The sequence below is a fragment of the Vanellus vanellus genome, assembly GCF_965231255.1.
Source record: "Vanellus vanellus genome assembly, chromosome: 1".
NCBI lineage: Eukaryota > Metazoa > Chordata > Aves > Charadriiformes > Charadriidae > Vanellus > Vanellus vanellus.
Window position 1 is genome coordinate 120,281,235 of NC_138905.1, and position 26,314 is coordinate 120,307,548.

Sequence of the window (26,314 nt, forward strand, 5' to 3'; positions counted from 1 at the left end):
ATCTGGCAAAACAGCCAGATGTCATCACATGCTTAGTGAATTTTAATCTGGCATTTACAGTATTTGAGAATATAATGTGAAAAAACGCTAAATGATGCCTAGTTTATGTGACTTGCAGTACTGATTTTCATTAACACTTTTCTTGTGACGGTTGCCAATAAATCCTCGAATTACTTGCATTCCTTTAAAAGGACGAAGGCAACAGCTGTGAGGATGCAGACAAGAAACATTATTTGGTACATGGTAAACAGCATGCATTTCTGAAACCTGACTGAATTGGAGCATATTAATCGTTTGTGCATAAACTGCAATCTTAATAACAGTTGTCCAGAGTGACACTTACACAGTAAGGTCTCCAATATGAAAACACTTAAGCTTATGGGTAATTTTACTTTTATGTGTAATCCTGTTCGATATGCAATATAAAGTTGCTCACGTATGTAAGTGACTTTAGGATCAAGGTCAGGGTTTATAGAGTGATTTGAGATTCCTCAGGATAAAAATGCCATCTAAATGTAAAGATACTGTTTGTTAGGCATTAGTGTTTTACAGACAGTAAATTTAATGGGCCTGATTTTCATTTACCTTTACAGTCAGATGAGGGATCTATTTTGGAAAAGTCACCACTGTGGGGGAAGAAAAACAATAGCCAGGAAATTGCTAATGTTAATGTGATGTAAAGTCAAGCAACCATTTCGAATCTCGTTTAAAGTTTGATTCAGGAAGGGACTGAAACATGCGCTTAATTTTAATCATGTCAGCAGTCCCAGCAGTCAGTGAGACCACTTAAAATTAGGCATATTCTGCCTGCACGGAGGCCTCAGTCAACAGAGTACAAAATACATTACCATTTCTCGTCCAAATTGCCTGTGCCCAGTTCTTAATGGATGGATGGTCTTCTCCCAAAACACAATGACAGAATAGGTATTTAATGGAGTAGAAAAACTTCTCTGCTGAAGTGAGTGAAATGAGATGGTGAGATTTCACTGAGGGCAGAGAGTCTCGTCCTTTGAGAAGCGTATATTTTAGAGTGACTAGGACAGAAGCCCAGGCAAAATCCCTAATGTAGTTGCTCTGAGGAATCAAGCATCTCACTCTTTGATGACTCTTACTGGGTACCCACACTCCTAACTGTCTAGGCTAAACACCGAAAGTAAGAGGGCATGAACATTTTCGACAGAGGTTTATCTGTCTTCTGCTACCCCCCAGTACAATGTGTTGTGTCCTATCATTCATCTGTGCCAGCAATAAATAATTGCATCAAAGAACTCACCACAACCGTGCAAAGCCAAAGGCTGCTTCAGAACAGCCTTCCTTTCAATGACGCTATTCAAATTAGCTTTATTATTCTTCATTTTAAGACTTAATCTTTCAAGGGAGCTACTTCGAATGTCTACTAAAAACAATATCCCCTTGTGTACTGAATTTAAAAATAAAGTGTACGTTCTGGCTTTTTATAGCACATATTTATAAATAAAACATGGTCACAGTCCATATTTTGCACTTTCATTTCTAAATGCTGTGTGATCTAGAATTTGATGAGGGGTTTGGGGTTTTTTTTCACAAACACAGAGATCAGAAAGAGCCATTTATGCTGTTTCTAAAGTAATGATGTGCAACTTAATGTTCTGCATAAGCGTTCATACGTGTATTTATATACGTATATATGTGTAGAGATTTTTTTTTATATTGTGAGTGTGTATTTATCAGTGTATCTTTCAAAAGGTTGCTGACAACAGAAAGGATTTACACAATTCTTCAGGCGTCTGCATTCTTTTGAAGAAGCCATTAAAATGAATTTGTTTCTGACACTCAGGGACTTAAAGAACTGTTAGTGTGCTTGTGGGTCTTTTTTTAACATTTTTTGGCTCAAAATTGGCAAGATGTACTTATTTAGCTTATAAATATTCTGTCCCAATAGGCAACTGTGTATTGTATGTGATTATGGCAAAAAAAGGGAACTGGGAAATTACTGCTTTTTGAACTTTGTTAGCAACTTCCTGCACGATCAGGGAAAATTTCATAGGTTTTAAGCTCGGAAGGGATCATTAAAATTTTTTCTTCTCTTTCTCAGAGATGACCCTGAATCTCTGGTGAGATCCAGGCCAGAGGATGCCACTTACGTGACTTGTGTGTACTTAGCCTCATGGGAGTGGTATGAAATTTGAAGAGCTAGAAATAGGACTTGGGCTTTTAAATCGACATGCCACCCAAGTTAATTCTAAAGGCATAAAGTTATGAGAAATTAATCATATTCCTTAGTAAAAATTGTCTTATTCCTAGGTAGAGCTCTACAGCATGCAGTCGAATACCACGTGCCTTTGGTATGACAGACAACGAACCTCCCTGGGATTACATTTTCTAACAGCACATTTCCAGCAGAGAAATGGGGAAAATAAGGTGCTCAGATTCAGTTATTATTCTTAGTCTCAGGTCTGCTGCGTCTTTGTGATCCCAGCCTGACACCTTTCAAAATTACTTTCAAAATCCCAGATAAAACCTACTGTAGTTGTAGGAAACATATTCAACTGAAATGTAATGGGGAACAAAAAAAATCAGGCATGAATGCAGGACAACTTTAGACCACGTTATTTTCCACTGTTCCCAGGCTTCCATATAAAATGTTCTCTCTCTTAATTCATAGTTTACAATAGCTTTTAAAAGATCTAGTTAGGAGCAGTTACGATGTTTCTTCAGGATGTTATTGTTGTAGAAGTTTGGTCCAGTGTGCTTACAAGCACTGCAGAAGTTTCTACCCCTGCCAGGTTCCAAGGTCAGGAAGGTCCATGAAAAGAGACTAAAAAGCTCCACAATTTAAATTCTAAATAAATCTCTACCTTCATTTAGTAATATATTTATCTTGATCCTTATGAGGCTATGTATGCAAATCTTACTAATGTAAGGCTTAAGCAACAACACAATAAAATGCTGCTGATAAATATTCAGCTGACCATGACATGCCCATGTGGCTTGGTAATCATTCACTCTTTAAACTCAACTTCAAGGCCAACAAAAATTTTTAAAAGAGTTCTTAAAAATATTTGACCAGAAAAGACCGTAAGCATTAAAATTTCATGGAACATAATTAGAGATGTGAAAATATTCTCCAATAAAAATACTGCGAGGATATTTTTTATTCCATCTCCTTTAGCTAAAATTTGCTTCAAAACATTCCGCCTTCCATCTAATCCACCAGGTTGGATTTTAAGTGATTTCACAACCACATCACCACGTCTGAAGGGGCAGCAGGCAAGAGAACTTCTTGAGGAGAACACCTTGATAAGAGAACGCATTTCTTCTCTTTAGAAGGGGACATTTCCTAGGGTGTCTGTGGGGTGAAGCGCTGCACTGTAAAAAGTGCTGGAAAAAAACTATGACGCTCAACTGGATCTGCTCTAGCAAAAATGCTATTGCTGACTTGGATAAAGTGCAGTGTGTCAAATGTTTTGTGTCCCTGAAAACACTTGAGAGTTTGTGCCCATGACCTTGAAGAATGTCTCAGACGAAATCACTGAGGCAGACCGTTATTGATTTGTTCATAACAGGATGCCCCATCCCTGGAAACATTCAAGGTCAGGCTGGACGGGGCGCTGAGCAACCTCATCTAGAAGATGTCCCTGCTTATTGCAGGGGGAGGTTGGACTAGGTGACCTTTAAAGGTCCCTTCCAACCCAAACAATGATTCTATGATGTGTCACTAATATCAACACGGCATGATCCATCCAAGCCACTTGTTTATACACAAGTAATCTAATCATTTCTAACAGTGAGCAGTAACTTCTAAACACATTTTCCTTTCTCTTCTGGTTGCATAGGTGAGGTAGGGGATAAAAGCGTGCCTCATTGGATGCTTACAGCAACCAAGCAGACAAAACCAATGCTAGGAAAAGCCGATTGGTGTATTTTACCCTCTATCCCATAAAAAGTGGTAATTGACATTTTAATGCATGACATGTTGCATTCCTTCATAACGCTACAGTAATTGAATACACATGAAACTGTAGTGCACTGGGTGACCCCGGAGTGTGCCACACACCTGGAAGCAGTGAAGTTCAATTAATGTGTCATTGCTACTAATAACAGCTACTAGTGAGAACCTCCAGCCAGTTGCTACACCAGAGGAAACAGTAATCCTTGTATTTAGACAGATAGTATACAGTAAACACCAAGGATCCATTGTTTACATGCAGAGCTGGTTTGGATCAACAGTTAAAACCTTGTTCGCTTAGTAACTTGCTTTTTCACAAAATTACACGATTTAATTTACCCCTCCACTGCATTTGTCTAGCTTTGCGTGCAAAAATTTGCAGATACTAAAATAAAATCAGCTGAGAGCCATGAGTAGACTAAATCAAATAGTATTGAGACAAAGGTTCACGCAATAAAAAGAAGGCATAAATCACACACTGATGCAGAAGAAAAACTATGGTAAAATGGCCTTAAGGATTTGATTTAATCTGTCAAACCCCAGGAAATTTAGAGTTAAGAGTGGAAACTCCTTCCTTAACTTGTCTTATTGTTAAACTCAAAAGTCCTACAGTAAGCATATGCAGGCATAGATGTGCATACACAAACATTCTGACTATTTTCTTCATTTAGTTTTCAAAAATAGAGGACATCAAAGCTGAAAGTGTATGTCTGTGGTGGACCAGAACAGAAGCAGGCGGGGTTGAAGTTCTTCTTAATAATTCGGCATTGGGTCTGATTTCGCTAAACAGTAAACATCAGGCTCTTGAGACAAGTTACGTGTCCTAGGTGATGAAGCTAAGAAATTATTAAACCGTTTAACCAAAAACTCATAGAGAAGCCAAGATCGTTCCAGTATGGCTGGGTTCCACATCTTCTCTGTCCTCGCTAGCATTAAGGAGCGGGATATCAAATTACAAACATTACATCATTTGAAAAAGCCTCCACTGACTGAAAGCCATGTTAATACTGAAGACCATGATGTTGATTCATGAGGAGTTTAGCTTCTTCACAGGAACCCTGTTTGCAGTATCAGACTTGTGCATTTTTACTGGTGTTGGGACAAATCTCAGAGGAGTTGTAGTTTCTGGCTGAGTAATCCCTAGAGATAAAACGTCTTATTGAAAATGGGTTTGAACTTCTGCAGAGCTTCACTTCTCCTCTAGCAGCTATCATCACCACATCTATTTTATTTCTCCAATCATGCTATTCTCTCATCTTAGATTTGCCTAAGATTTATCTGTCAGCTTTATCTCCCCCTAAATTCATTTCAGCTCTCTAGCTGATTCTCTCAGGCATTCATGATAAATAATATTCTCTGTGTTCTTCATGCTCCTATTGCCCCTCACTTTGCTTTTATATGTCTTGGTTTAAATTCTGTCCTACTGGCCTGCCTGAAATTCCACGTTTGTGGAATCAGAGTACAAACTTCCTCAGCGACGGGTCTCTAACAGTCACTAAAACACTGGGTAGGCAGTTGAGAGAATATTTATCTTGTATTAATTGCACAAATATTCAGCTCAGTCTAAGATCCTCTCTGATTTTTTGAACTATCTAGTCCATGCTGCCTGTGTTCAGAGGGTTAGAGACATCAGTGTAATCAATCCCACTGTGAGTATTTGCACTGTCCGATATTTGCAATCTATTCAGGGTAAACAGTTGTCTGCCAATCCCCACTGCAGGAAGGTTTCCCAAGATATGCTAATAGCACGTCTCCAGTCCTGGAGAAATCCTGAAGTAGAGCAAGCTCAAAAAAAAAAAAAAAAACCAAAAAAAAAAACAGAAAAGGCTCTGGGTTTGAAAGGGAGAAAAGAGGAGAAAAGTACGTTCAGAATTTGACTTTTATCTTGAATAGCAGGAGGTGAAGAGAGAAAAGACTTTCTGAAACCATTCAAGTGATAAAAGGAGTGTTTGAAGACAACAGTATGTACCAGTTTCTGTTGATGGAGGGAATCTGCTGTTTTCTTCTCTCAGAAAAGGAATACATTGCATTTCTGGAAATGCAAGAAAATTCTACACAGGTTTAGGGGGAGGGAGAGGTGGGGAGGGTGTCTTTCTTTCCATTGCATATGGTGGCCATGATTTAAGAGACTTAAGAATCTTATTTGGCTGAGGTTGATTGTATGGAGATGGTTATATGAGAACAGATGATCTCAAGAATGTTTGGAGACTCTTATAAGTAGCACCAGAAAACAATGGAATAATTTCATGCATTGCTCCATAACAGTGTGAAAACAGATTTCTCTTGTTTTTTTTTAGATAGGAAAATATATAAAAAAAAAAAAAAACCAGCTTTGGAGAACATAAAACTGGGGTTTGGAGTTCCTTGTTATATATATATAACACTGGATATATAGGTTATATATAGGTTAGCTACCTAAATTGCTGTGGGATTGAACTTTTCCTAAGAGAATGCATAAAAAAGCTGAGCAGCGAAACATGTACACTAGCCATGAAAGAGATGTTAAAGGAGCAGGCTGGTTCTTACAGCCTTCTTCTTACCTCAGATTCATCATGAAGTTCCCTGACTTGGATATTCTTCTAACCTTTTCTTTTTTCTTTTTTTCTTTTTTCTTTTTTCTTTTTTCTTTTTTCTTTTTTCTTTTTTCTTTTTTCTTTCTTCTTTTTTTGTTTTTTCTTTTTTCTTTTTTTTTGGGGGGGGGGCGTGGTGGGGCAGTATTTCAGTTTGGATTTTTAAGAGGAAAAAGCAAAAGAAAACACTCTTCAGGCTATAAGACTGGGAGAAGAACACCAGTTTTCCTCACCTCCCCACCATACCACACAATGGTCCTGCATTCATGAAATAAGAGGAAAGTTCAAGTGCCTTTGAGGGAGTTCAAACTTCTGTCTCCATCTTTTCAACAACAGCAGGGTGCAAATGGGGCTGAGACTTGCAGTTGCTCCTGTTCACACCAGGCTGCTCTGCCTAGAAAAACTAAAGGAAAGGGGGAAAAAGAATATGACTGTAGCCTGCTTGGCAGGGCAGTGAGCTGGGCGAAGGGAATCCTGCATCTCACCCTAGTCTGAAGACTTTTAATGCATTTGTGTGCAATGTCTGTTCACAAACAATTTACATTTAAAACAAGCAAAAAAAACCTTTGGAAAGACATCAAAGGTTTGTCCCTTCCCCAGTAAATCTTCATTCTTCTATGCACAATGAAGTCAATCCAGCAGGAGAGTCCCACACACACACACTCAAGTGGACAATGGTCTGATACCTCAAACGTACTACTCTTCCCGGGCAAGAGACCTGAAGTTGAATCCCATTGGACAAAGAAGGGAATTGAATCTGGAGCTTCACCATCATATCTGACTGATCTATCCTGTGTATAAAATGAGGACACGTTCTCCTGTTGATCATGGTGAGGAAGAACGTTTCAGGACATTTTCACAGAGTATTCATTGACTGTGTTGAGCACAGATCGAAGGAGAGAAGCAGAGAAATACCTCCTCCCTAGGTCTGCGTTAGGTACCCCGCTAGCTCTGCCCTGCTGAGGCTGAGGTGCAACTGGGGGTGTGTTTGGGGAGCTGAAATGATGAAAATTGGGCTTTAGACATATCCATAATTAGCCAGCAACTGAGTGGAAGCGTTCAGCATTCCCATTTTAGACTTCAGCATCTGCATTCTTCCTGAGTCCCTTTCTGGATCTGGCCTTGAGCTCCGAAACTGAGAGCACATTCAAATGGCATCCAGAGACTGAAGTGTCTAATTCTTTGGTATTGGTGGGTCTTGGGGATCAAATTTCAGGATCAGTGTCTAAAGGTCAAACAGATCATTTTAGAGGGCAGTATCTTCTGAGTATCTTTCTGATGTTAACAGAGACTGAACTTAGGTCATCTTTGTTCAGTTAAGATCGGACACATCCCAAGTTCCCATAATAAAAGCATGGAAACCTCGGTGATATGAACCCTGACAAAAGGAAAAACACATGCTAAGTTATAGCCAAAGCTGGAAACAACAACGAGAAATAGCAGTAAGTTCCTATACCGAGAGTAGCTACACTTTCAGATACGTAGGCTGACTGACCAGCAGTGTAGCCACAAAACTTGCTGGTGTTTGCTGAGGGGTGAGTTACTGATACAAGCAAATGCCTTGTGTGCCCAATGCAGGAAGTTTTTGAAACATTTCAGCATCAAATATGTGGCGATTACTGTACAAATGGCATAACTTTTCCATCTTGCTGCCACTGGGGAAGCTCATGGTGACCAGAAGAAAACAGCTGTCTGGTTTTTTATTGGAAAGACGTGAGCAGAGATGAGGAACACCTCTTGCATTCTGCCTTCGGTGAAGTCAGCTCACATGGGCTCTTCACACACTCGCAAAGCCTTGACTCTATAAAGATGAAGGCTGGGAGACTTGCAACCCATTTCAAACAAGACAACATGATATGAGGCTGTTCTCTGCTCTGCCTTTTGAACCAAAATGGATCACGTCCATTGAAACCACACCACCACCACCTCCCCAATAGCTGAGCTTGTGAACCTTCGCTTTTCCCATCCCTATGCCAAACCTTCTCAATCAGCTCTACCACGATAGTGAGGAGACAGACCCCCTCTTCCCACTCTTCTCAGTGCCTTGTTGTGCTTTGCTGAGGCTACACTGCTGTAAGTATTCAAGTCTTAATTATATTTAAGCTTCTGGCTTGGAGAGCTGGCTGATACACTTTCATTTGCAGGGCTGAGGTCTTAAGTCCTCAAAAACAACCTTCACTAGAATTTCTGCTTCCCCTCTCCATCCCCTCTCCCTTGCAATAACTACAGTCCCAGTCCCATGTGAATAGCTTATTCCTGACTTAAATTTTTTCCCCTTGCATGGTAAAATACCTATTTAGAAATAAGCTATTATATGTGTTACAAAGTGTTACATGGACAAATGCAAAAATACTGAATCAGGATGTTACAACAAACCAAAAGTACAGTAATTAACAAAAGCATATACATTTGCTTATGAATGGGCTTAGAACATAGTAAAACATCACATAATTATGTATAAATAGCATTTTCGATTCATCATTTCTAAATCATGTCTGAAGTATTTATAAACTTTACCATAAAGTATTACCAAAGTTCTTTTGACAGCCATTATATAATATATTGAATGCCAAGCAGCATAAAATACCACCAAAAAGCAGAGAGATGTTTTTGCATCAGAATTCCTCTATTCCTCACAGATCCATTACTCATCTCCACTAGATTAGTCACACTATTCATATAAGCTGAGGGCCACTGAGAAAACCAGTTCAAGTCACTGAACATAACTTAAAAAAGTAAATAAAAATACTTACATTGACTTTCATAATGTTCAAAGGATTTCAGACAAACAGAGCAAAAACGCTCCAGTGTGTGCTTTTCATACTAGGTTTTTTCTATTTCTTCAGCCTAGAAGCTTCCTCTCTGTGATTGATACATTCCCTCTCCTGTTTCCAAGGACAGATTTCAGCTTTTAAACTATCTACTGTAGTTAAAAGAAATATGGTTTGCGGCTTATATTAACAGAAGCAAATGTTTGGTCATGAAAGTTTGGGTATCATAATTAATATCAATTATTTAAGTTTTACGAAAATACTTTCAGAAAATTCATCAAATTCCAGTTCCAGTTGGAAAAAAAAAATGAAGTTGGCCTTAACAAAATAACTTTATTCTCCTTAGAAAACTGAAATTGAAAACCTGACCCAAACATGAGCATTCAGTGTTTTGAACTTAGACATATTTTTTGCAAATGTCATCCATTTGGATCAGTCCATCAACCCTGACAGCTCCTGCAGTGTTGCACGCCTATATTGCCACTGTACGTTATGTGCAGGCACTGTACATTTATGTACACCCTGTACCCTTTTCTACATCACGTACAGAAAAAAAATAAACGCATTTACTAGTTCTAAGGGAAAAAAAGATCCTCTTATTTTGTTTTTAAACAGCAGGTATTTTTCTGGGTAGTTAGCTCAAGCCACTTTTGACAAACTCTAAAAATACTGTCTGTGTAACGAGAAAGAGCGTTGAGTTTTCCTTCCCTCCACTCTGATTAGAAATGGGATCCACGCCCCAGCTGGATATTTCCAGTTCATGCCCAGTAGAAATAATTTTCTGTCCGATTGCCAAACGTTGTCCCATGTGGCCAGCAAAGGTTGGACAATAGCAGTAACACAGCTTCAAGTAAAGAGCTGAAAACGATCCCCTGCAACCGGAGGCCTCAATTCTGCATAGTTTAATAATTCTAGCACCATGATTTAACTTCCTTTTTCCCTTTCAAGTATTCTGCACAAATTAATCGTATTGTCAATGCTTACGTTTCCTACCTTACTTATTTGTAAGGACATGTTCAAGTGGCATACTAGAAGGTTGATCCTGCGGTCTATACTTAACTGGTAATCCTCATGCACACTAGTAACCCCATTGAATATCAATATAAGATTGTGGTGCCAGGGAAAGTTAAACAAATCCTGAGGAATCTGTTTTATTAGCATTTATAGGATTTGTGTGTGTGAGCGTGTGTGTGTATACATCCACACTTGGGAACAGTAGTTACGGGGAAAAAAAATATAAGGGATTCCTCCGGGGACGATAAGCGCTGCTAGTTCTTGAGATCATACCAGCGCCGATGTTGCAGCCTGTAAATGTTAAAATATCTGATGATATTTTCTTTCCTGAGGAACTCGGTGGTATTTCTCACAGTTCATACGTTAGCTAAGCACATCAGACAAAAGTTAAGACCCGCACTGCGCTTGGCCCCGCAGCCCTGTTTGCCCCAGCCTGGACCCCTTCAGCCTTGCCTGTATCACACCGGCGTACGAGACCGAGAACCACGGGAAAACTACACGAACGTGAAAAACCAAACCCACGGCCCTGCAAAGGCGCTTGTGGCAAGAGTTGACCGGGTGGGCACCAGCACCACTTCCACGGACACGGGTGGATGCGCAAGCCCCGGCCTGCCGCCTGCCCCTGCCTTGGGCCCTTCTGCCCCGCCACAGTCCCCGCAGAAACACCCCAATTTCTGCAAACCGCGGCCAAAGCGCCCCTGGAAGCCCCCCTGGCTCCGGTTCCCAGCCGGCGCCTCAGCCCCCCGGTTCCTGCTGCCGGGAGGAGAGCGGTGATGGGGCTGCCCACCCCACCGCACACCGGAGGGGGGGTCCCGCGTGTGCCGGGGACCCACTCCGCCTGCGAGAGGCTATTTGCGTCTCCTTCAGGATTACCAAAAAAAAAAAAAAAAAAAAAAAAAAAAAAAAAAGGCGTTAAATCTCTCGCTTTCTCGCTTTAGGTTTCCCCTTCGTTAGCGCTCCCTCCTTCCCCCTCCTTCCCACCGAGATCTCGCCTACACGCCCCGGCGTAAAATAAGCTCCTGGGGCTTGTCCCCAGTATCACACGGACACGCGTGGGCTGCGCGCCGGCCAGCCTCCGCCACACGCCTCCCTCCGCGGCGGACTGCGGGGCAATGGCCCGCGGTCGCCCACCCGCGTAACACCCCCACACACACGCACACACACACGCACCCCGCGGGGCGCGCAAGGGCCCGGCCCCTCCGCGCAAGCCCCGGTGCCTCCCAGCGCGGTGCAGCCCGGCAATACGCGACTCGCGGCGGCGGAGCTGCCGACAGAGTTTCTTTGTGAAGTGGCGTTTGGTTTTGTTTTATTTTTTTTGTCTAGGGGTTTTTTGGATTTTGGGGTGGGTTTTTTTTGTCCCCCCCTCCCCACACACATACAGACGTTTTCCCCTTTATTTTCCATTTTTAGTTTAAACCCTTGGGGGGAAAAATAGGCGGAATATTCCTCCATAGTAGAGCTCACCTGAGAAAGAACCGCGCTCTCTTCACCTCCCACCCGCTGAAGAGTTTCTCCCTCGAACCAAGGAAAAGGGTTGTTAAACAACACTTCTTTTTATGTGCGCCCAATTTATGATTCAATAATAACGTATCAGTGAAAACAGGATCTGAAGATTTAAATAATTCATTGTTTTATTTATTCTCCCTAATTATTTTCCTCCTTGGAGCGGAGTTTCTTGTTAAAACGAACGGAGGGAAGCCCTTCCCCGAAGGTCCCTGCAGCCACTTCGGACTCACCGAGTTGAATATTGCGAGTCCACCTCGATAGGTTTGGGCCACCCTTGCAGCAGCGTGATTTTTCTTTTTTTCTGTCGGGATTATGTTGCAAACATTCGCAAATTTGCCTTTTCTCCAAACCACCCCAATTTGTTAGAAACGAGACATGCTCTCCTCTCGCTTTCCTTTAACACCAAATCGCTCGTCCCTATATATTGTTTACAGGACATAGAAATGTCCCATACAGTTTCCTTCTCGGGGTTAGCGAACGCGTAGCTGGTTGCATCGAACCCGTTAGGCATTGAAATATAGCTACTTTTCCGCGTATATATATATGTATATAATATTTTTTCCCCATACATTTTTTTTTACCTCTGCTAATGAGTCCAGTTTCGGCGGCGTGCGGAGGTTGTATTGAATTTTGAGAATTTCCCCGAAAGGCTGAAGTATCTTTTCGACTGGTGGGTTGTTTTGGTTTTGGGGTTTTTTTTTTTTTGTTGTTGTTGTTGTTTTGTTGTTTTTTTTTTTTTCCCTAGATTTATTTGGTTTGTTTTGCTCGGCGAAAAGTCCCAGCCGCAGCATGAGTCCGTCAGAAGAAAAATACAGCCGGCGCGTTTTATCGGCGACTACATCTGCCGTCCCCAAGCCTGCGCCAAGTGTCCCCGTGAGAGGGGTCCCCCTGCGTGAGGGGTACGGGGCTGTTCCTATTTTGCGGGTAAAAAGGGCTGCGCAGGAGCGTAAAACGGGTCACGTCGCCCGGGCTCCCCCGTGCAACCGTTTCGCTCAGGTTTCCTCGACCTGGAAGCCAGCTCTAGCCTAAATCTCACCGGCGGGGGCAGAGAGCCTGCTCCCCATGCGCTCCCGGCAAAAACTCCTTTCCCCCGAACGCGCCAGCCCAAGGGACGGGCGCGGAACCGGGTACCCGACCCGGGAGGGGGGCGGATTTGGGACGGGACGGGGCAAGAGGCCGTGCGGCAGGGCCCGGAACCCGTCGGGGCGCTGCTTCCCCCCCCTCTCTTCCTCCCCCCAGCAGATGCAGAAGGTGCCCCAGCCTCCCTGCTCGCCAGCCTCCCTGCTCGCCATCCCCCGGGCGCGGTGAGGAAACCGGCTCCCCCGGGCGGCGCGGCCCGGCGGGGGCTGCCCGGGAGGGGAGCGCCGGGGCAGCGGTACCGGCGCGGGGGGCCGCGTAAGTCCCGCCCGCCCGAGACGGGGGCCTCCGCCGGCGGCGGGGAGGTTAAAGAGCGTGGCCTTTCCCTCGACAACGCCGGGCCGGGCCCTTTCTGGTGTAATAGGATAATTACAGAGGGGCGGGCGAGCTTAAGCAAACACACTCGCCCGCCGGCCAGGCCTCTCCCGGGGATTAATATTAAGGACCGGTGCATTGTGTTTTGCAAACGGGCGATCCCGTTCCCCTCGGCGCCCTCCTGACGTCCGCGGTGGTGGAGCCGCGTCTCGCCGGGCTTTGCCGTTTTTCTTCGCACCGAATGTTTTCTCCTCGCTGCTTTAGTCGCCGGCTGCAGCCCAGCTCCCCCCGCACAGTCGGGATGCTGATGGGGCCACGCGTGTCCGTGCGCGGCCGGCCTGCGGGACGGCTTTTTGCAAAGGGCGCTGAGCAGGGCCGGTTCCCCGTGGGGGTGGGTGTGTGTACGTGTGCCTGTGCGCCCCCACGCCTGTGCCTCTCTCAGCAGCCCGGCGGTACCCTCGGAGCGCGAAGGGGTCCCGTCGGGTCGGGGCCGCGCCAAAGCCAGGCGCGATCCTGTCGCTCGGGACATGATGCTGGCGGGGAGTGGGGACAAGCGCTTGTTTTAGCGGCCGCTGTGACAACCTCTGCAAAGGTGGCCCCGAGCCCTGCGGTTACAGACCCATGAGCGCCGTGTCACTCGGCTCTGCCCACGCCGGGATGCGTAGGGCCGCCGCCGGCTCTCTGCCGCCTGGAGGGAGGGGGCCCGGGGGCGCCGGCAAAGCCCGGGCGCTCGGAGAGTTTCTTCACCTTCCCTCGGCGAGCCGCTTCGGCTGCTGCGGGGTTAAAGCCCTGATCATCCGCATCCTGCCGGGCAGCGGAGAGTCACGTCGGGGGCTGAGGAGCAGCGGCTGCCGGCACGGCACCGGCGGGGAGGGCAGCGGGGTCCCCCGGCAGCGCCCGCCGCCTCCTCCGGAGCGCAGCCCCGTGGGCAGCAGTGCCAGGGGCCATGTATAAATATGTATGTGTGCGTATGCCTCTGTAAATGTACTCATGTACCTACATGTACGTATACATACATACGCACACGCGTCACGTATATGCAAAATATATATAATGTGTATATATAGTGTTAGCGTGCTATATATGCGTATACATGTGTACAAGCGATACACACACACACGTGTATGTGTACGCAGGTACACTTTCCCCCTTTTACTCAGTGCAAAAACAACAGGGGAAAGCGCTGGGGTGAATTAATGGCGGTGCCGTGGGTCCGGTGAAGGAGCATGTCCGTGTTCCGGCCCCCTCTAGGGCAGCCGGGTGCCGGTTAGGGATACGAGGGCCCCCCCCCGGCGCCGTAGGGTCACGGCCGGTGTACCAAGCCCGTACGTGAGGGACGGCAGGTTACGGGGCAAGGGGGCCGCGGGACTCCGCCGGCGCTCCGCGGCCGCTTAGGGAGGTCGGGGGGAGCGGGCTCGGGCTGCCGCAGTAAACGGCTCCCGCCCCCGGCTCCCCCCGCCCCGGCCTCCCGTCCCATCGCAAGTGCTAATTGCGGCTCTTTTCTGGCTTCTCTGTATTTGGGTCCCTCGGAGGGCGCTGCGCGGGAGGACACGTCACGGATACGTTATCCCCTCCCCTCTTGAGACTCTCCTGGCTTTCTGCAGCCTTTGCTAAAGAATTAACCGAGGGGTCCACTTCAGAGCTCCTTCTGCCCCTGGGAAGAAGGAAAAAAAAAAAAAAAAAAAAAAAAAAAAGAAAAAGGGGAAGGAGAAGGAGAAAAAAAAAAAAAAAAAGCGGAGATATCGGTGCTTTCAGGCGAGGAGAGTGGCGGCTAGGATTTCCGAGAGGAGAGGAATTTTACCTTCGATCCTTGCTGTATGGTGAGGATTGCTGCTCCTTGCGGGAGGTGAATGCAGCAAACCCTCCCTTCGCCTTTGAAAGGCATGTCTATGCGGAAGAAACACTGCTTTGCTCTTTAAATACGTGACAAATAATAACAATAATAAAAAGAAACAATTCCTGATCTTGCAAATTCTTTTTCTTTAAAAGGAGGAAAAAAAAAAAAAAACCAAAACCAACCAATAAATAAATCCAACAAAATCAAACCCGCGCCTTTGCCAGCGCTCGGACTTGTTTGGAAAGAGACAACGCTGAAGTGGCACTGGTCCCGAGGAAAACGGATCCTTTAATTTGACTCCGCATGAGAACCACATTTGGAGCTGGGCGCAGCGTTCGGAGCGGCGGGAGCAGCCCCACGGCCAGCAGCCCCCCGTGCCCACAGCCCCGCCGCCAGCCCGGCCCCGCCACCGCCACCTCCACGGCCGCCGCCGCCCCCCCGGGCCCGCCTCCCCCTGCGCCCCGGCGCTGAAGCAGCCCCTCGGGGACGGGAGAAAGAAACGTCTCTTCTTGCCGCAAGCCCAGCCACCGCCCGCCGAGACCTGGCCGAGAGGGAAGCGTCGGAAAGAAATGCGAGCTTGTGATTTCGGAGCACTCTATCAGCTCCCTCCGCACCGGCTTTGACTTTCGTTTAGCGGGGGGGCTGCCTTGCCGGCTTCTCGTCTCCTCGGCACCTGGGGCTGCGGGACCAGATCATTTTGCACTTCGTTAAACGAACAACGCCGTCTTTCCTTTCCTTTTCATTTTCTTTCTCTTTGTTTGTTTGGGGTTTTTTGGGTTGTTTCTTTTTTTTTTTTTTTTTGAGAGACAAAGTATCCAAAAATTATTTCACCCTGCTTAGCCCAATGATCTCTTGCTCTACTTTTAATATTTTTTTATTATTTTTGGACGGGGAAGGATTGAGTAGAAGAAATGCTTCAGTGAAGGGAACCCAGTGCTTTGATCCCCGTTGAAGACAAGACCCGATTTCCATCTGCAGGCACAGGACGGTGGTTCGTGTAGATCTTTCAGTCTCGGTTTCGAAGCGCTCGATATCGCAGGCTCAGAGCAGAACTGCCTTCTCCCGAGCGGCTTGCCTGTCGTGGTTGTGGCTCAGAGATCGCCTCCCCCCTCCTCGCACCATTTCTGTTGGTGTTGGTTTTGTTTGGTTGGTTTGGCTTTTTTTCCGTCCCCCTTTGCCCCCTTTTTCGACCCTTTTTATTTTATTTTATTTTTTAAGTATTTTATTTGATTTGGGTGAATTCCCTGCCTCCCTTCCTTAAACGAAAATACTAACTCTGAAGCCGAAATCCATGCCCCCTGCAATTCGGAAGAATCGGGTCTAATATGCCAGTGTCATCTTCGCCTTGCAGTAGTCGCGATGAAGGAAAAATCCAAGAACGCGGCAAAGACTAGACGGGAAAAAGAAAATGGAGAATTCTACGAACTGGCCAAACTCCTGCCCCTGCCCTCGGCCATCACCTCCCAGCTGGACAAGGCGTCCATCATCCGCCTCACCACCAGCTACCTGAAAATGCGAGCCGTCTTCCCCGAAGGTAACCACCCCGGGGCTCCCCGAGAGGGGCCGTCCGCCCCCCTCCCGGCCCGCACAGGAGGGACGGGGCAGCACTGCGACCCGAAAGGTGGGGGGGGGAGGGTGGGGTACATATCCCGAGACGAGCCCGCATCGCCTCTACGTCTTGGGAGGAACGGGGGGAGGGGATGGAGGTGTTTGCAGGGGTCTCAGCCCCGGGTGGCAAACAAGGGGCGAGCCGCCGGGGGTGGAAAGGAGCCCGCTTGCCCTGGGACGCTGCCCAACACCCAGGGCTTGCCGCGGGAGTGGAGTGCGGAGCGCGGGTTGCAAGTAGCAGCTCTGGTCCTGTGAGGCCTAAACCCGAAAACAGCTCGCTGCGGCCGCGCGTAGGAAGACGAACCCCCCCCTCCCCGCCCCGGGATCCGAGCCTGGGGGTGCGGGCTGCGCCGGGACCACGACCAGGGACTGCGCCGGGCTGGCGGCGGAGCGAGGGGCGGGCAGCCCGGCCGGCGGCGGCGGGGATGAGGGGGAGGCAGAGCCCTCCGGTTAATTCCCCCTTTCTCCCCGCTCCTCCTTTGCCGCCGGTTCAGCTCCGTCTGCTCGGGGGTCCCGTCCCGAAGAGAGCGGGCTCCTCTCCTCTCCGCTGTGCCCGGCGTCCGCGGCACCGGAAGGCAGCCGCCCCGGGCCCCGGGGGAGGCCCCTCGGCACGGCGCTCCTGCCGGTGCCCAGGCACAGTCTTGGAGGTGGGAGAGGAGGAAATAGTGTGGGTGTTATTATTATTTTGCTTTGGTTGGAGTTTTCTGGAGGTTGGGAAGCAGGCTGGAAAATGAGGCTCGTCGGCTTCGCAGCGAGGCCCTCCGCCTTCTCCTGGGGTCGGGGAGAGCGGGGAGGGCTAGTCCGAGCCCAATCTGCCCCCGAGCGGGGTCGGGACCCCGCTGCCCCCCGGCCGGCGCCGTGTGGAGGCAGCGAGCGCCGGAGGCTCCTGCAGATCTTCTCGGAGATAGGCAGCAACGAGGCCTGACACCGCTCTCTCCTTTCTTTCCCCGGGATTTGGTAAAAATCCCCCCCTCGGCCAGGCTGCCACCTACATCCCGAGCGCCGAAAGGACGCGGGGCTGGGGCCGCTTTGGGCGAGGGGGAGCAGCCGGTCGGCACCCGTGGGGAACCGGCGGCCGCCCGTCCTTCCCGTGCTGCCGCCGGGCTGATGGGAGGCGTGAAATAAAACGCTGGTTAATGTCTGCGGGTGGCTAAATAAAGCCCGGCTCCCCCCTTTGTCATTTGTTTGTGCCTCTCCGGACGGAGGGGTGTGTGTGTGTGTGAAGGAATTAGCAAATTCCGGAGTGGAAAGTCTGGTCTGCGTCGCGGTTTCTAAGGAAGTTTATTAAAAGCCTGCAAATAATAATAATAATAATAATTATATCTATATATAAAGGGGGGGGAGGGGAGGCTGTGGAGCGAGAAATCCCCACTCCCATACCGAGGAAAGCTTACCGTTATGGCCATCTTAATTCAGTAATTTCGAGAGCAAGTACTAGCAGTGCTACGGAAAGCCAGGGATCCTTCAGCGTGCGCTGCCAGAGCACGCCGAGTTAGCGGAGCAAGGGGAAGCGAGGAGCTGCTCCGCTGCAATTTCCAGCCATTATCCCCCATCGGGAAATTTCCCGATGAGAAACAGCGCGTCGTAATTTCGGGGGGCCGCTCGCCGGCCCTTGCTGGGGAATATGCCCCCGAACGGCTTTGATTTAGGAGGGAAGAAAAGTGGCACGTTTCGAGATGCTGCCGAATGCGTCCCTGATTTTCCAGCCCTACTGATCGTCAAGAGGCCACAAGACGACCCCGAGAGCAGGTTTATACCCACAGCTCGGGTGTGTTTTATGTGTCTGTCTTCCTTAAACAGGCCGGGCGTGCGCTTCCGCACACTCTGCTTATTAAGAGTAACGTTTAAATGCATACGGCGAATTCCTGATCTTTCATCGTCTGAAGTACGGATGGAAATACATTTAAAACCAACGCTTTGCATCCAGGGATGACAAGGCCGGGAGAACAATCTCCTGAGCCGTGCGTTTAGTGCCTGGGAGCGTGGAGGGTAGAGGGGGGAGCCGGAGAGAGGCGGCTGCGGGTAGTGCCCGCTCCCCGCTGGCTGTAGTAGGGCATCTGGTGCCGGGCGGGGGAGGGGGGATGCCCGACGGCACACAGTCCCGCGTTACCCTAACTTCCCTTTCCCTCGGGATTTGTCTGCGGAAGGAGGGGAGGGGGAGTCCTGTCTTCCCCCGTCCCCCCGTGTGTGTCCGTCCCGTCCCCCTCCCCCCCCCCCCCCCCCCGGCTGGTGATTTCCAGTTATCTTTACTGGGAAAGGAGAGGGGGGAACCCAACATCCCGAGAGGGCTGCCCGGCACGGCATCTTAAATTCTGGGGACAGCAAGACCTGGGAAAGGCGACCTTTGGAGCATGCTGGACCCGATGGGTGTGGGGGTACCCACGTCCAAGGTCTTGCGGCTTGAAATAAAGGTGGGCGCGTAACAGGCCCCCTCCCCACCCGCCGGCCTCTGCTCCCGAGGCGGTGGGAGTCGCATCGCCCGCTCTCCCCCGGGTGACCGCTGCCGCGGGTCCAGCACCCCGGCCGGCACCGAGGAATCACCCCCGTAACGCTCGAGGGAATTTACTTCTTCCAGCCCGCGGTGGCGCGGGGAGACAGGCCTGAGATGCCTCCAGCATGCCTGGTAGGCCCGGGGTAGCTGCAGACAGCGTAATCAGAAATGTTGTCCAGCTATAAAACTGGCTTCCAGGTCTGTCTAGACTGGAGGCGAAGAGAGAGAGAGGGAGGGCTGTGTTTTTAAAAACTCCGGTGGATGTCTTTCCCCACCCGCTTTATTTCCAGAGCGACTTGACAAATAGTTGAAACAAAGTTTGAGACCTTCACCGGGGTGTCTGGTCCCAGCGTTTCCACAGGGCTTGTAAGGGGGTTCAGGCAGGTCTCCCCCTGCTCACCCCGGCCAGAGCTTTCCCGAAGATACACATTTTGGACTGAACTCACAGATCCCCCCGCGGAGGCGCCCGATCAGGCTCAAAGAAGTGAGAGTGAAAGGAGATTTATACTCCAGCTCCCTTGTCCCCTCAAAGTGCAAGCCCTGGAAAGCACAATTTCGTGCTCCGGTATCACAGATTTTGCCGTGCGGTTTCGCTCTGACCTTCAGATTCATGAATTAAAGTCGAGGAGACAGCAACCTACAGCCTCCCCCACGCTCCCGCTCTGTAAGATTGTCTTCTCTTGTGTTTTGATTTTTTGCCAAGGCATTTATTACTGTAGAACAAAAATACACCACGGGATTTCTTCTTCTGTCTTGACTGTCACATTATATATTTGTGGTGTTTTTTTTTTTTTCCTAAAAATGAGCAAATGAAAGAAAGAGACGCGAGAACAAATAGCGTTTAAAAACAGCGATTCTCTGCCTCCCGGTTATGACAGACTGGTTAAATTGCGGCTCTCTCCCTCCACCATCCCTGACACAGTTTCCAAAACAGACTATAAAACCGCACATTTATGGATCTTTAAACGGGATGGGAACGTGCTAATTAATAAATGACCTGAATGTGCACTATACAAAATAATCTGAATAAAATGGCTCAGCGGTAGATCTTAGACCTGTTCGTTATTCCGAGACGCAGACAATAGAAATTACTAGGAGCATACAGAGTTTTCGGTCCCTATTTAAAGCTGGCTGTGAATATATATTTTAAGAAAATGAAGGCGAATTGCAGGTATTTCGTCTAATTTTCATACGCAATCGGAAGAGGTTAATTAATGAATTAAATAAATAAATAAATAGCGCCCGAGCTGGCGGCGCGAGTAATCCCTCTTCGAAACCGTGCCTCTATTGTGCTAACCGCTAATAGTGGCATTAAAAAACAATAGTGGCATTACTAAAACAAAAGTGCCATTAGGGCTTCCCCGGAGCTACGCGGCCGTTCCCCGGCGGCGGGAGCCGGCAGCCGCTCGGTGTGGGGACGGGCGGCGGTGGGGTCGCTGCGGCCTCTCCCACCCGGCGGAGAGGGAGGGCGGGAAGGTGGGAGGGGGGTCACTGCCGTGGGAGCCGTGGCTGTGGCTGGGACCTCGCTGTTTGTCCTGCGCCCGCTTTCGGGCCTGTGAGCACGATCTGGTGTTTCTGGCTCGCTGGGATGAGCCGGGTTTGGGTTTGTCCGGCTGTCATGGAGGGCATTTTTGCTGCTTTCTTTTTTCTTCTCGGGGACTTGGCCTTTTTTCTTTTTTTTTTTTTTTTTTTTTTTTTTTTAACTAAAGTCTTGATCTTTACATCCGTCGCTGCCATCGGCCAACCCTCAGCCGACTTTCCAGCCGGTGACGCTGAAGCCCGCAGAGAGGAAGCGGGAGGGCCGGTACATGCCCGCCGAAGTTTGTCTAACGCAGCCTTGCTCCTTCCCAAAGCGACCCCAGCGTGGGACCTTCCCCCGCCGAGCACAGGTGACCCCCGCCGGTGCCGTGGGGCTCCCCGTCGGCTCCAGACCGGGCCCGGCCCCTGGGACCCACCCATCAAGCGGTGCGACCTTCTGTGCCATCGAGGCTGAGAAACCTGACCCCCGCTGAAGACGGGGTTTAGGGCTAGGTGACAGCTCTGCTCCTCGCCCCGCTGTCCACCGGGCTGACAGGCCACCCCCTCCCCGTCCAACCCGGGGCCTCGCCTAAACGAGGGAGCCAAAGCTAGACAGAGGACAGAGGCTGGGACTGGCAGCTCGCTGTCCTCCCGGCAATTTCCCCGTTGCTCTCCCGGCCGAGGGAGGCATAACCACGCCGGGGGAAAATCCCCCAGGAGAGGCGGCGCTGAAAATCCGGGCGCTTGTATTTGACCCGGGTTCCGTGTGAAGGATGGCTATTGAATAACGCGGGGGAACCGTGCGCTCCGGGGGAGCCGGGGAACAATACAGTAGACACAAAGGAAATACTCCAAGTTACAGGGCAATCCGATACTTAACATAATACATCGCTAAGTAATTCTTTTAGCAGAATCGCAAGCAGAAAAGCTACTGGGCTTTCAAATGTGAGTGTGTACGAATTTATATATTTAGAGAGCAAAGGTGGGAGCTGTTCCCAAATATTTCTAGATCTTATTACAGTTTAACTCCCCCCCCCCCGCCTCCCTGGAAACTGGGAAATGGTACAAAGTGAACGTTGAAGTACTTTGAAAAACAGCCAGAGATGTCAAAAGATGGTGGGGGGGAAATCATGTCCAGGTTTGGCGAAGGGAGGGGAACGCGTCCGTACGGGAACCCCTTCTTCTTTCATCCGTAAAATAGCACGTACTGTGGGGTGCCCGTGCAAAACCCCTCTCTCTGTCCTTGGGACGCCGTTGTCGGAGCCGAATCTGCCGCCCCGTGCCCGAGGAGGGGTTGGCGGGCACCACTGCGATTAGGGCCTGTTATTTCCCCCTTAGCCTTGCCTGCCAGGCATCCCGCTGTACCCGTCCTGCCCTCCCAGCACGGTCCCGGTCGGGACGGGACCAGCGGTCGTTACAGACACAAGTAAATGGAGTGAAAAGAAGGAGAGAGGCTCATCTCATCCATGTTTGCCGACGGCGGGATGCCAGGAAAGAGGAGGTTGCGCCTTGGCCCGTAGAGTCACCCTCCCCGCAGGCAGCGTTTCGCCGTGCCAGCTCCTGCCCGCCGGGGCGGGCTCTGCCGCTGAGCCCGACTCCGGCTCTCCGGGCTTTACGCTACCGGCAGCGCCCGGAGTCGCCCCGAGCCGCTGGCTGTAGGGGACCCCTTACCCTCTAGCACGGCAAAGGGGGACAGGCCACCCCCACGGGTGTCCCCAGCATTTGCAGGAAGGATGCACCAGCTGCTTGCTCGTTCGCAGCGAAGTCACTCTCTGGGCCAGCGTTGCAGGTAATTCGTGCTGCAAAGGGGCATTTTTTTTGTGGTTTTTTTTTTTTTTTTTTTTTTTTTATGTTTCCTTCGAAACGACCCGTCTGGCACCGCATCGGCTGCACGGTCGGTGTGTCGGAGACCCGTCAGCCCTCCCCGCCGGAGACCCCTTCCCGGCCGGGGCCACCCCAGCAAACTCCCACCGCGTTTGAGCGATGTGGGAAGCGCTCGCTTCGTATCGGCAGCTCTTTTGGCCTCGCTCCAGTCTAGTGAGTGAAAATGTGCTTTATTTACTGGCTGGGCAGGAGAGGCTCGGCTGAGTCTATTGCATCCATATGTTTACAGGACGTAACGCCGCGCCTTTGCAAACCTCTCGGAAGACAAGTTAATGGGCGTTAGTCCTTTATATGAACGTAAGGTTTTATTTGTTTCGTTTCCACCTTTAAAGCGATCTGCTCGTGGATTAAATGATAAAATCATTGGCTTTAAAATAAGCTTAGACGAATGCCAGACTGATCCACCAAACGCCTATACATTTGATGCGAGTTCACAATTGCAAATCCAATTTACAATTTCAAAGAATAAATCTGCAGAAGCGACTTTTTTTTTTTTTTTTTTTTTTTAGTTCGGTTTAGGAAAGAACCTCAAAAATAGTGGAGATTTTGAGATTTGGGGGATGCTGTGAAACCGTACCTGGCCAGTCATGATGGACAGAACGGAGCAGACTGCCACGCACGGGTGTGGCAGAGGCACGGTTCGTTCTTGATGAGCTTCTTCGTGAGTGGCTCAAAGAGTAAATCTGCTTCATCTTTCGGAAAGTTAGGGCGCGTTTCAGGATAGTTTTTACACCTCTATGCGTAACCTCCTTTGTAGAGTTACAATCCCATGTTTCGAGATTTGCAATTAGTGAATCGAAATAAGGGCAAGCCGCTCAGCACCAGGGACTGACTCCATCGTTTGCATTTGTTACCGTCTCGGGAAAGAGACTGCAGGATGTCTCTGCGATCCTCAAACTTTATGCCCCAGGGGAAGCAGGGTTTCAGGAGAAAGAACCTTTTGATGGGTCGCTGGAAATTTAAGAGCCTTCCTAAAATTGAGAATTGGGAAACGGCAGTAGAAAAGTGCGACTTTTCGTTTGGCTCTTCAGAGCAAATTTCCCAATGTGTGGCCAAACACTTCTCTCAGCGAAGGAAAGGTGTCCTTCCTCTACCTACAAGAAAGCGCAGCCTCATACTGTGCAGTTCTGTGGCGCGGTTTGGAGAGACCCGCTGGGGCAGCCGGAGCGACTGACATGGGGTGGGGAGACAAGACGCCTCTTCTTGGGACTGACCTTGGGTGCTGCGACGGCGGAAAGGAGGCGTCAGGGCCGGCCGAGGTCCCCGCGGTTCCGTGTCTGGCGCTGGGAGCCGCAGGCTCCTTCTTGCTTGCCCGGCGGGAGTGGGACGTGGGGCTCTGCTGACACTGGGGCACCGGGAGAAGGCGAAACTCGGGGGAGGCACCGCGGGCAGCCGCGCTTCGCCACGTTTCCTCTCCGCCGTCCCCCGTTCCTCCAGTAGGGAGATCCTGTCTGCCCCAAGGGACGCCCCAAGAGCGGGGAGAAAGGCTCCCATCGTTTCTAGGCTAGAGCTACCTGCGGACACTCAGCCAAAGGATACATGGATCCGGGAGGGCGTCAGGCGAGACGTTTAGAAACATGCTCGAGAGCTGGAGCTTAGGGCACGGCTTTCCGCCTGGGTGCCAGCTTCTTCTCCCTCCCGTAACGGAGCCGAGCGGGGCTCCCGCTGCAGCGAAAGGTTTCTTTGAAAGCGCCTGGTCGGTGGGAGTGCACCGAGGGGAAAAGCGGCTCTCGGTTTCACGGCTGCACATTAGTTTTGCAGCGACACTGAAGGCCGCACGGCTGCCCATCCATCGCACGCGTGTGCGCCCACGCGAAACGCTACAGACGGGACCCCCAGCGCCCCCGGCCACAGCAAGCCAGGGGGCCTGCGTAGTCCGCGTCGCCGCGCCCCGGCCGTCAGCACCGCCGGGCTGGCAGCACCGAGCATCTCCGCCTTCCACCCGGCACCGGCCCTTCCGCAGTGCCTCTCAGCTGCAGGGAAGCACGGTCAGGAATACCCTTAGGGCTCTGTGGCCTCTCAGAAGCTGTGCTGTAGCCCTGAGGGCTTAAGCCTTTTTTTCTCTCCTTTATCTCCAAAAAGGAGGCATTAAACTGATGCGGTCCCGCCCCCCCCCCCCCCCCCCCCTTGCCCTCCATCTGTGCGCTCCTGCGGGCAATGGCACGCAGGCAGAGCCTGACATCAGGTGCTGACACGAGCCTCCAGCTCTTCGGCTGGCAGTGGTTAGTGGTCTCAGCTCCACCGGGGAGCTGGTGCACACCTTCTTTGCACGGAGGAAATGAAAAACAAACAAACCAACCCAGACCAACCTCCCCTGCTCCAAGCCCCCCACAACATGGCTCCAACAATAACCTTTCGCTGTCACCAAGGCAGTGCCAGGCACATGGGCTCCCCCCAGCCCACCGGGGGGGGGGCAATGGCGGAGCGGCAGGGCCCGGTTAGGCCTGTCGGGTCAACGGGTCCGGGGCGGAGGGCGGCTCTCCGGGGAGGGAGAAAGCGGGTCCGCGGGGTCGCCATGGCCGGGACCTCTAGAAAAAGAGCAATTCCCTTCCCACGCGTGTGTGTAGAGGGGACTCGGTCTTTCCCACCTCCTGTGCCCCCACATCGCGGCCTGGCTCGCTCCCCGCGGGAGAAGGAGGGAGAGCGGGCGGGCTGCGGGCAGCGCGCGTTCCGCGGGGGAGGCAGGGCGGGCCCGGCTCAGCTTTCCCGCTCTAACCAGCTCCTTGGTTCCCTTGCAGGTCTGGGCGACGCCTGGGGTCAGCCGAGCAGGATAGGGCCCTTGGATAACGTGGCCAAGGAGCTCGGATCCCATTTGCTTCAGGTAGTGGACGCTTTCCTCCCCCTCTACGCGCTGCGCATCAGCAAGCCTGGTATTGCGGTGGGAGCAACCTTCCGCCTCTCCTCCTCCTCCTCCCCCCCACCTCGAGAGGAGCCTGTGTGAAGCCTTCCTCTTACTCCCGAGTCTCACACCGGCCGGGAGAGGAGAAAAACTGAGACAACAACCACTTCAATTATTATTCCCCCCCCCCGCCTTTGATATTAGGAGAAGTAACAGTTTTACCATGGCACTAACCGGCTCTCTGTGCACGCAAAGTGTCTCCCAGCCGTAAAAGCGATCATCAGAGCCACTGGGGACGCCCCGCAGGCAGCCGCCGGCCAGCGGCAACGCGGGGAGCGCGTTTAGGCGGGAGGGGAGCCGGCCCCCGGGGATCGCCGTCCTCCGCCGGTGACTCGGGAAGGGAAACCCGTAAGGGAGAGCGGGGCTCCAGCGGCGGTGGGGGGGTGAGCACCTGGGTTAAATCTCCCGTGGGCGTTAGCACCTGGAAATACCCTTGTTCCCAATCCCGTCGATCTGGTCTGGAATTCCTCCGAATTCCTCCCGGGTAGGGGAGCTTAGGAAGTCGCAGCCTGGGCGTGTGTGCTAGCCGGAGGAAAAAAAAAAATTACCTTTAGCCTTATTTTTTTATATATATATACGTAAACTTAATACAGCAAGGGTTTTTCTCCCCCGATTTTAAAGACCTAGTAAACCGTAATAATTTAACGGCCGTTTTTATTGTGGGAGGTTAATTCCTGGTCACAGAGCTGGAGCTGTTTTAACTGCTCGCTCTGGCTGGGGATAAAAAACTCAAGAGAAACCCTGTTCGGGGTCTGTGGCCGCTTCCCACCCCCCTACCCCGGCCCAGCCGCCAGGAGGGCTCGCCCACCTTCCTCCCCGCCAGCCGGCGGCCTTCG

General features: G+C 50.2%; 1 protein-coding gene across 1 annotated transcript in view; it reads left to right on the forward strand.

Moving 5' to 3' along the window:
• The first annotated feature begins 14,942 nt into the window (after positions 1-14,942).
• Positions 14,943-26,314, forward strand: part of SIM2 (SIM bHLH transcription factor 2) — a 60,723-nt gene continuing 49,351 nt past the window's right edge. Inside the window, exons 1-2 of the mRNA XM_082493722.1 lie at positions 14,943-16,612; positions 25,318-25,400. Coding sequence (XP_082349848.1) covers positions 16,438-16,612; positions 25,318-25,400 — 258 coding nt within the window. The 5' untranslated portion in view covers positions 14,943-16,437. The remainder of the gene's footprint in view (positions 16,613-25,317; positions 25,401-26,314) is intronic.